General features: G+C 46.4%; 1 protein-coding gene across 5 annotated transcripts; it reads right to left on the reverse strand.

Annotated features, from left to right (window-relative positions):
- Window positions 1–195: 195 nt before the first annotated feature.
- OSGEPL1 (O-sialoglycoprotein endopeptidase-like 1) lies at window positions 196–10,454 on the reverse strand. Of its 5 annotated transcripts, none has more exons than XM_006767061.2 (8): window positions 10,243–10,454; window positions 9,332–9,572; window positions 5,288–5,675; window positions 3,514–3,718; window positions 3,055–3,203; window positions 1,934–2,064; window positions 1,741–1,812; window positions 196–327 (listed from the first exon to the last, which is right to left on the reverse strand). In XM_006767061.2, exons 2-8 carry the CDS (start codon window positions 9,550–9,552, stop codon window positions 249–251), a joined length of 1,245 nt encoding a protein of 414 aa, XP_006767124.1. In that variant the 5' UTR covers window positions 9,553–9,572; window positions 10,243–10,454; the 3' UTR covers window positions 196–248. The 5 variants fall into 5 exon arrangements, 3 of the variants coding, with proteins under 3 accessions (XP_006767124.1, XP_006767123.1, XP_015421572.1); XM_006767060.2 differs by having other exon boundaries at window positions 10,350–10,447; XR_001514432.1 differs by having other exon boundaries at window positions 300–327; window positions 1,741–2,064; window positions 3,518–3,718; window positions 10,350–10,449.
- Between the last annotated feature and the right edge of the window lie 168 nt (window positions 10,455–10,622).

Below are 10,622 nucleotides of genomic sequence, written 5' to 3' on the forward strand. Positions count from 1 at the left end.
GAGAATGTTATGAATTGTAATGTAAATATCTGATATGCAGGATTGTATTTTCAGGGGTTGTGACCCACAGGTTGAGAACCGCTGGAGAAACATCAATGATGAGAGAGAAACGTCAATCATTGGTTGCCTCCTGCACGCCCCCTACTGAGCATCGAGCCTGCAATCCGGGCCTGTGCCCTGACCGGGAATTGAACCAGGATCTCCTGGCTCATAGGTCGACCCCAACCACTGAGCCACGCCGGCCGGGCTCAGATCTTCATTTTTAATTGTGGGACTTTTATGGCGGCTTCTCCAACTTCTTTGGATATATCCACCCCCAGAGGACATCTGCATCAGAGTCAGACAAATCACGTTACTGCAAACATTGGCTTCCTCCTCTGTCCCTCGTTCTACAGACTGTGTGCTTAGAATTCTAACAACATACATATCTAATTTATAATTAATCCCAGGTGGTGGTAGCTCTTAAATAAAAATAGGATCTCAAACCAGAATAATGGGTGAAGAAAGGCCAGTTCCATTAATAAATCTAAACGTGGAGACTTTTTAAAACCACTTTGAGGTATATTTGACATTTCTAAAAAGCTACACATATTTAATATATACAACCCAATGACATTGGGATTGAGATGTTTTGAAAGAAATAATTCTACACATCTCAAATACTGTAAATAAAAAACTTAAGTAGAAAAATAACAAAAAAAGTCTTATGATTCTCTATAAAGCTAAGAAGGCGAAATAGTTCACATGTAGCTGAAGGTAAACCTGCACCCCTTCCTACCCTACCCATCCCCCAGGTTCCCACTGCTTCCTCTCTGAGCGTCACCACCTGGCTGGCTCCTTGTCTGCCTTCCTCAGTCGCTACTGGCAGGAGAGGCCGAGATCCGACCCTCTTTCTTTGTTCTTCCTTAGTTCATAATTCTGGCTTCTGACTTCTGCTATTTCACTCTGTTACCCAACCTGGAGAAAGCCACCGTCTCCAGCGTCCACACTGCCCAGGGGAGGCACCACGGCATCAGACGGTGGATTCCACCAGAGGCTGGGCCATCGACATGGGGCGGGGCCGGGGGGGCGGTTCTGCCACCACCAGCTAAATCTGCTCATTTGTAATCAGCCCTGAGAGTCTGGTTCATGCAGCGACAGTGAAGGACTCCAACACGGAGAAGTTTAAAGCTTCAGATGAAACAACACAGACACAGAACTGTTAGGTCAGGAAACATAACCATCCTTCCCTGCATTTACGAGTCCAGGACTAACTGAGCCCAGAACTTGGTGACAGACGGGGAAACCGTGCTCCTCGCTGGAGCTCTGACCCGGGAGACAGAGGAAGGCGTGCAGAGCGCAGCTGCCTGGGCCGCGTCTCAGCTGCACGGGGAAGAGCACACTCGCAGCCCAGTCCCCACCAGGATGCCTGGTGCACATTTCCCTTCCGTTTCCCAGCATCCTCGCTGGTTCCGAGATGGATGTGACACTGCAAAAGGCAGCCAGGGACCTGGTTTCCACTGTTTCCAAACGAAGGAATCCATCACCCTTACCCATCACCTGTTCCTAACCTGTCATTTGTCAGATTTTTTGTAATTTGAAATTGTAGCAAACATAGTTCTTGTAAGGTATCTATCTGATAGGTTCATGAAAGAAATGAATGTAACCAGAAGATCAGTGAAAACCTCACATATAAAAGCAACACCCCGGCTTTGACTTTGATAATGCAACTAGCGTAAAGATAGGAATGGTGCTACCTACTTCGGTTCGTAGCGGACGCCTTCTGTGTCGTATAAGATGCCCACGCCAGCACGCAGTCTTTCAATCCCGTTCCTAAACCAGGATCATTTCACAGCGTGAGCAGCCCAGAGTTAAAGGAAGAAGGTGGAGCATAATGAAAGGGCGGTTCATATTGACCTTGTGCTGAGGGAGGCACGCGTGTCCCAGGGCTTACCACGCGATCATCACGCCGTTGTCCGTGCACAGTCTGGGAGGAGGACACAGCAGAGCGCACTGGGTGGCGTTTGTTACAAGTTCCAGAGCTTTTCGGATGTAGAAGTTGCTGGCAACTCCTCCAGACACAACCTGGAGGAACCGAGAAGACCAAGAGGAACAGGTGTCACGTACGGGTGTAAGCCAGGCTGGCAGCTAACCTGGGAACGGCAGCAGCATGCAATCAAACACCACGTCTGACAGATGGGTGACGGGCAGGTGAAACGTCTGCAGAATAACGATTTGAAGAAAAATACCACAAAACACTTCACATCAGTGTGTAATCGCTCCTCTCGTTTCTGTGTTCTTTTCCTCTGGCCTTTTTCTAAGGACAGTCAGAGTATAATACCTTACCAGTGGTCGGCAAACTCATCAGTCAGCAGAGCCAAATATCAACAGTACTTCTTCAAAACAGACTCGCCCAGGCCGAAAACCGACTTCTGCGCATGTGCCACGAAGTTTCAATCGCACTGTACGTGCATCCGCACCTGGTATTTTGTGGAAGAGCCACACTCAAGGGGCCAAAGAGCCACATGTGGCTCGCGAGCCGCGGTTTGCCGACCACGGCCTTAGACCCTGGAGTTTTTACTGATAAGCACTTTTTTCTTAAACAATCCTTTAAGAATGATCACCTTTGATATTCCAGTCTGTGCATCTACCGCCATCTAAATATCGTCTCACTTCCTAATTTTCAGAAAACTGCCTTTAAGACAGTTACCCGAGGTTTACCGAGGGAGTTCATCCAAGGAGCACAAGTGTTAAGGAAATCAGCCCATTTTCCTAAAAACCATGCCACCGGCTCCTGCCTTTCCTTCTAATCGTGGAGCCTCTGAAATGCACGAGCAGACGCCCGGGGCTTCCTGGGCACACGGCTGTGCACACATCCCCTAACGCTGCCGCCTGTACAGGGAAGGGACGTGGTCTTCACTCCGCACACTGCCCACGGCGGCGCTGGCTGCGGCCCAGAGCCCTTCCCTCAGGTGCTCAGGTGGCTGGGCCGCCCCCCACTTCCCCCCCAGAACAGCCTCAGCACAGAGGGCGCCGCTACTCCAGGGGGACAGGCTCACCAGGCGGGGCGCTCACCAGGGCGGCGTTGTGCGGAGGCAGCAGGCCTCGCTGCTGGCAGAACAGCAGGGCGCGGTGCGTGCGCTTGGCGAGGTGGCAGGCGGTGGTGTGCTGCACAGCGGCCGCGATGTCCGCAGCAGAGGCCAGGACCTGCCCCTGCTCCACGCCTGCAGACAGAGCACAGTCTGGGGTTACTCCCGTCCATCTTTCGTTACATTTTTGTTGTTAACCCTCACCCGAGGATATTTTTCCATCGATTTTCAGAGAGTGGGAGGGAGGGGGAGAGACAGAGAGAAACATGGATGCACATCGATTGGCTGTCTCCTGCAAGAGCCCTGACCAGGGCCTGGGCCCCTGCAACCGAGGTACATGCCCTTGACCAGAATCGAACCCAGGACCCTTTGGTCCCCAGACCAACACTCTATCCACAGGGCCAAACCTGCTAGGGCTGTCCACCTTTATTTATTAGAAATATACCTTCCTCTTTTTCCTTTTGTGTTATTATCTTATCGACAGCATGTTGAAGTCCAGTGAAAGAAAAATCACAGTTTTTAGCCCGATGCATGGGAGGTGTGAGGTCAAAACGCAGTCTATTTCCTTGTTTCGCCAGATGCTCGATGGCCTTCCCACCACTCATGGTGGCGCACTCCGGGTGTTTTGTTAAAGCCAGCCTTCTTGCCACCTGCCAGAAACAGATACAACATCTTACAACGAGCCAGAAAATTGCACGCTTTGAAACCAAGATGCAAAGGAAACAAAAACACACCAAACCTGGACGAATAAGACATGGTCTGCCTTTACAAACATGGGCGCCAGCTGGTCAGGGAGATGGCAAGGCCTGCCTTTCTGACAACCCGACCGACAGCGGCCGGCACTGCCTCCCCGTCCACTGTGGCTCTTCCACTGGGGATGGGAAACAGGCTGGAAGTTAAGAATGGCCACTTCGTCCATAAGAATCTGCCCGGCTGCTTCCCACCGTGCCAGCGGCTGGCAGCAGGGTCTCTGTAGGATCCTGCCACAGAGGAAGCAGCAGTCTGCGTGGTGGTAGTGCTGGTAATGGTGACATTTAACCACAGAACTCTGTGCGTCTCTAATGTCCTTATCTTTCTATAGCCTAACATTTCACGTTTTTAGAGTACTTGACACTTTACAAAACACCTTTCACATATATTGTCCTATTTGATGAAAAACATAACTGCAGGCAATGACGTACCATCTCACACCTGTCAGAATGGCTATCATCAACAAATCAACAAACGACAAGTGCTGGCGAGGTTGTGGAGAAAAAGGAACACTCGTGCACTGCTGGTGGGAATGCAGACTGGTGCAGCCACTATGGAAGACAGTATGGAGTTTCCTCAAAAAACTAAAAGTGGAACTCCCATTTGATTCAGTGATCCCACTTCTAGGAATAAATATATCCCAAGAAACCAGAAACACCAATCAGAAAGGATATATGCACCCCTATGTTCATAGCAGCACAATTCACCATAGCTAAGATCTGGAAACAGCCTAAGTGCCCATCAGGAGATGAGTGGATTAAAAAACTGTGGTACATCTACACCATGGAATACTGCGCTGCTGTAACAAAGAAGGAACTCTTATCATTTGCAACAGCGTGGATGGACCTGGAGAGCATTATGCTAAGCGAAATAAGCCAGTCGAAGAAAGATAAATATCACATGATCTCACTCATTTGTGGAATATAATGAATAACATAAACCAATGAACAAAAATAGACCCAGAGACAGAGAAGCATCAAACAGACCATCAAACCTCAGAGGGAAGACGGGAGGAGGGGGGGAGGGGGTAAGAGACCAACCAAAGGACTTGTCTGCATGCACATGAGCATAACCAATGGACACAGACACTAGGGGGGTGAGGGCATGTGCTGGGGGATGGGGGTGGCCGGAGAGAGGTCAGTGGGGGAAAAAGGAGACATATATAATACTATATGTAATACTCTAAGCAATAAAGAATTAAAAAAACAAAAAAAAACAACTGCATTTGCGAACTATGTGAGCCTTTATGGGCTGCTGTAAACCTCCTACATTTTATTTGAAATGGGGCAGAAAAGAATCTTTTGTAAACTAGGCACTACTTCTTCTGTTTGTCTTACCCTACACGTATTTTTTCGGTCTAATGGGATACCATTCAGAAATATTTAGATGAATGGTACTAGTGCAGCCATCACGCCTCAACTGACACGGACACCTTGACAGAAAATAAGGTAGAAATTAATCTGAGTTACCTTGTCAAGCATGTCCCCCGGCGCTATGTCCAGAGACTTTCCGAGAAGCAGGAAATCTGCAACTCCTCTGACTAAGGCCAACAGACAGTGGCCTCCAGAAATCAAGAGAACGAGAAAGGGAAATGCCACTTCATTGGTCAGCCTGATGGTGAGCGCGTGAGCTTCCATGTGGTGGATGGGGATGAAGGGCTTCTTCAGCTGGCCGACCAGCTGCAGGCTGAAGGACAGGCCCACGCCCAGGCTCAGGGCGAGGCCGGGCATGGTGGTGGTGGCCACGGCGGAGAGTTCGCTCGGAGGGACTCGACTGGCCGACAGCGCTTCTTGCACTATCCGCTGGATGTTTTCTCTGTGAAGCTGCTGAGCTACTGGTGGAATGATACCGCCCGTTCTGAAAGAGGTTTTTAAAAAAGCTTTTTGTAATTTTTAAGATTGTAAAAACGGGAAGAAAAATTGTATGTGAGAGCTGAAGGCATGTTTTCAAATCAATCATTAGATAGCTCACAAGGTCAGTCACCTATTTTCAAACGTGTCTTACGATGCAGCCGCTGGAACCCAAACGGCAGTGATTCGGGGTGTAGTGTCTCCGCACAAAATTTGTCGCTGAAGGAAATCGCCAAAATAAGCGCGAGAAGCACGCTAAGGAAGAACTCTCGGGCAAGGGAAGGACAAGATGAAACTGGACTTTGGAAAAATGGATCTCTCTGCAGGTAGGAAGATTTTAGAAGATGTTACAGTTGCCGCAGAAGGGTAAGGTGATTACATCTTAAACTGGGTGACTGTGGGGATGGAAAGAAAGGGACAGAGGCCTGGGCCACTGTAATCACGAAGTGGGTATCCGGGGAGGGAGGCCAAGGCATCGGAGGTGAGTCAGGTCGGGAGCTGGAATGACTGGGAGAAGAGAAAGACTGACGGAAACATGAAGCCCGTTTAGTGAAGGAGACGAGTTTATTTTTAGACCCTCTGCACTGGCAGCCACGGCAGGACAGTCGACAGCCTGCGATCCGAAATGAAGCTGGGAGTTTTGGTTTTGGGTCTGTGTGGGACAAGCAGTGGATGAGCATTCCGAACGTCAAGAGTAAAGAAGTAGGAGGTGAAGTTGCCGGCAAAACACGTGCCAGCATGTGGCAGAGAAGCACAGCCACTGAATACAAGATCTGCAACATGCACCCCAAATCTCAGAAAGAACACACCTTTAAATATGTGATGTTGAAGATCTGCTGGGTATATAAACAGAAATAAAAACCCTGCCCTGACCGGTTTGGCTCTGGATAGAGCGTCAGCCTGCAGACTGAGGGTCCCGGGTTCGATTCCGGTCAAGGGCACATGCCTGGGTTGCGGCTCGATCCCCAGTAGGGGGCGTGTAGGAGGCAGCCAATCAATGACTCTCTCTCATTATTGATGTTTCCATCTCTGTCTCCCTCTCCCTTCCTCTCTGAAAGCAATAAAAATAAAAAAAATGAAAATCCTCAGTAGGAGCGTGCAATGACCATTTAATAGTCAGCCCTTGAACAATGCAGGGCTCAGGGGTGCCAACCCCGTGCCGTCGAAAAGCCATGGATAACTTTGACTTCTCCAACACTTTCCTACTAAGGGCCTACTGTTGACTGGCTGCCTTGCTGATAACATGGGCAGTTAATTAACACATATTTGGTGTATGTATTACATACTGCATTCTTTTTTTTTCTGTTCATCAGATTATTTATTCACTTGATTTTTAGATTCACTTGTTGATAGATGTATATTTGCTGTTCATAATTTGTATCTTTACCTTTTTCTTCTTCTTCCTCTTCTTAAAGGATACCTTTCAGCATTTCATATAATACTGGTTTGGTGGTGGTGAACTCCTTTTAGCTTTTTCTTATCTGGGAAGCTCTTTATCTGACCTTCAATTCTGAATGATAGCTTTGCTGGGTAAAGTAATCTTGGTTGTAGGTTCTTGCTATCCATCACTTTAAATATTTCTTGCCACTCCCTTCTGGCCTGCATAGTTTCTGTTGAGAAATCAGCTGACAGTTGTATGGGTACTCCCTTGTATGTAATACATACTGCCTTCTTACAATAAAGGAAGCTAGAGAAAAGAAGTCGCTATGAAGAAAATCCTCCGGAAGAGAAGCTGCATTCAGTACTGTACTGCCGTCGTTGATACCATAAGTTCATACTGTCTGCTTACAAGATGAATCGCCTATCAGTGCCCACATCAATACTGCCTTATATGCTACAGAACATTGTAGATTGATACACAGCACTAACGCTGGGCACCCAAGTACTGGACACACGAGATAAATGGTATTTCATACGAAGGGCCAGGCTGGCACGGCTGCAGCGGCGGCCTCGCAAGCTTCCTTTCTGTTTATGATGGTCCCTCCGCTGGATTCCTGGGCCTTGGATTGGTAGCATGTCTAGATCCAGACCAAGCATGCCAGCTTTCCCTGTCAGGCCGAGACTGTCCTCTGCTCCTCACTCGCGGCACGTCGCACGGGTCCCAGGGTGCTACCCAGGGTTTAGGTGAGGAACCCGCAGAGGTCACATTGATTGGGATACACACTTTCCTGGGGATGAGCTGCTTATGGAGAGGCAATGAGAGCCACGCCGCGTTTTAAGCAGATGCTCACAACATCAGAGCTCACTGCAATAACGACAGGAAGGGGCTACAAAACTATGACAGGAGTATAGCACATACTACAGTGGATTCTACGTAGTTATGATTTCGTACCTCATCTTTCCGTTTGTTTACATTTCTCTCAACTGCACATGGCGCCATGAGCAGTAAGTATATGCATACGTTTTGACAAATTTTAATTTAGAACAGATTTGTGTATATTTTATGATAGTCAATGATAAAACAGACTAGTATCTACATATATTTTATACAGTCACGACATGACTTTTTCTTGTTTGTTTTTTTTTTAATATTTCTCAGCTATGTGATTCGGTTACAAGTTTTTTCAAATTGTTACAAATCTCCAAAAAAAAAAATGTTCCAATATATTTACTGAAAAAAAATCTATGCATAAGTGGACCTATGCCGTTCAAACCCATGTTGTCCAAGGGTCACTGTATACCATGTCTTAGAGACTAGGCCAAGTTTCCTGAGAGCAAGGACTTTTTGGTACTTCACTGTCCCTTTTACGTATCACATACACATGAGAGGGCTATCAGTACTTCTAATTATCATCTTCTATATTATTCCTATTATACTTCCCCCAACCCTATAAGGCAGTTAGCTTTCCCACTTTATGGCGTGATAAAAGAGGATAAGGAACGTGCCTAAAGTCAGCCAGTACCAAATGCCTAATTTATGATCCAAATACACGTCTGTGATCTCAAAGTATCAACCTTTTTCACTACTCAGATGTTGTTAAATTAGTGACTTCAAGGTGTTTTTGATCTGTACAGTACCTCAACACATTTTGAATTAGGACTAATTTTAAAAACCTGGAGATATTACAGTCACGTTTCTCTCGAGGAGTCTGATCCAACAGCACAGGGTCAATAGTCCTGCATGGCAATCACTGAGTAGTGACGCCCTGCAGGTATTTTCCACTTTCTCTCCAGCCCCTTCATTTCTGTACCCTGCCTGGTGGGGACATCCGGGTCTACAGACCTTGCACCTGCCATGCTTTAACACAACAGCATATTGTTATTATAGTGCCAACATGAGTTGTGTCTAGAAACAGGAATAGCATTTGTTCTTTCCAGTGATTCACACAGGCCGGAAGTCAAGCCAGGCTCTCCTCGGCCTTCAGTGGAGAACACGAAACTTACAGGTGAACAAAAGAGGGGAAAGCATGGATGAATGTTGGAGCTGGGAACAAGCTCGGTGTCTTTTTGGCAAGGGGATCAGCTGGGTCCGAGCCTTACTGTGGAGAGCCTTACGGGCCAGGCTGAGGGCGGGAGGCTAACAACAGCAGTTCTTAGAAGCTTTTGTACAAGAGGAGCAACTAGCTCCTGGAATTTAACTCTTATACAAGATAAACAGAAAAGAACTATTTCATTTTACACTTTCCAAAAGAAGTGGAATCTACCAAGATAGTGTCTACTTACTTTAAGTGAACTTCAGTCTGGGAATGTATTGCTTCTCCCAAAACATTCCCAGCTTCATCCACCACAGCAGCTGCCGTATCGTCACAACTGGTCTCAATTCCCAACACGACTTTGTGCAGAAATGCTTTCCCAGGATGAAAATTGGAACTTCTTAAATACTCATAAATTTTCCTTTTTGATGGTTTAGAAAAAACTCCTGCTGCCTTATTCAATATTAGCATGCTTGCTCTATTGATAGTTCCTGGAAAAGAATGAAAGGAACAAACTAAGTATCATTCGGAATTGGCGTCAGCCACTCGGCCATTCAGTTAAGCAAAAATTCTGAAAGCCTGGTTTATTTTTTAATGTGTAGTTTTATAAAATTATAGGAAAGTCTTATAAAAGTCGGCAGAAAAATTTAAAGCAACTTGTTATATAATTTATACTATAATATAAATAACTGTGAATGAATGTAATACTTTTTAAGGGGGAAAATAGGGAAGTCAGAGGTAACATTTTTTGGGATTACTGTTACTCTCATGCTGTTCTTACCAAACCCTTCTTTATTCTTTATAAAACAGCTAATATTACAGTATAACAGTTGCATGGAATAGTCCTCCGGAAAGTGCTATTTATTTCTGTGACTGCTAACATTAAAACAAAATGTGGGTGTGTTTTTTTTTAAAAAATAATATCAAATGATAAAGGTAAAATGGATCAGTAAAAATAAATGCATCCTATTTCCTGGAAACATCTTTCAAAATAAAATGTAATCATTTGCAAAAACAGCAGACACACAAAATAAGCTTTAGTCAGCTAGTTTACAAACAAGTGTTCTCATAACGTCATCTCATATGAACCATATCTCGACTAAAGAAACTGCAACCGCCTACCTTTTACCCACTAGTTACAACTTTTCGAATTAAATTTACCTTTTTGCTAGAGGTTTATCACAACAGGGATGTCCCAAAAATCCTGTTTCCCAACACAGCAGCAGTCCATCACCAACGCCCCCTGGCGGTGCCACTCTGCCACGTACCTAGTTTCATGTTCCCAGATCACCTGAAACTCTCTGGGGGCTGCCCTGGCCGGTTGCTCAGTGGTTAGAGCACCGCCTGGGGGACTGAAGGGCCCAGGTTCGATTCTGGTCAAGGACACCTCCCTCAGTTGCGGTCTGGGCGGGGGTAGGAGGCAGCCAATCCGTGTGTGATGTTTCTCTCTCTTTCTACTTCTCTCTCTAAACGTCAGTGGTAAATATCGTCCGGCGAGGATTAACAAAACAAACAAAACCACTGCAGAACGTGCTGGGCGT

The sequence above is a fragment of the Myotis davidii genome, unplaced genomic scaffold (assembly GCF_000327345.1).
Source record: "Myotis davidii unplaced genomic scaffold, ASM32734v1 scaffold221, whole genome shotgun sequence".
Classification (NCBI taxonomy): Eukaryota; Metazoa; Chordata; class Mammalia; order Chiroptera; family Vespertilionidae; genus Myotis; species Myotis davidii.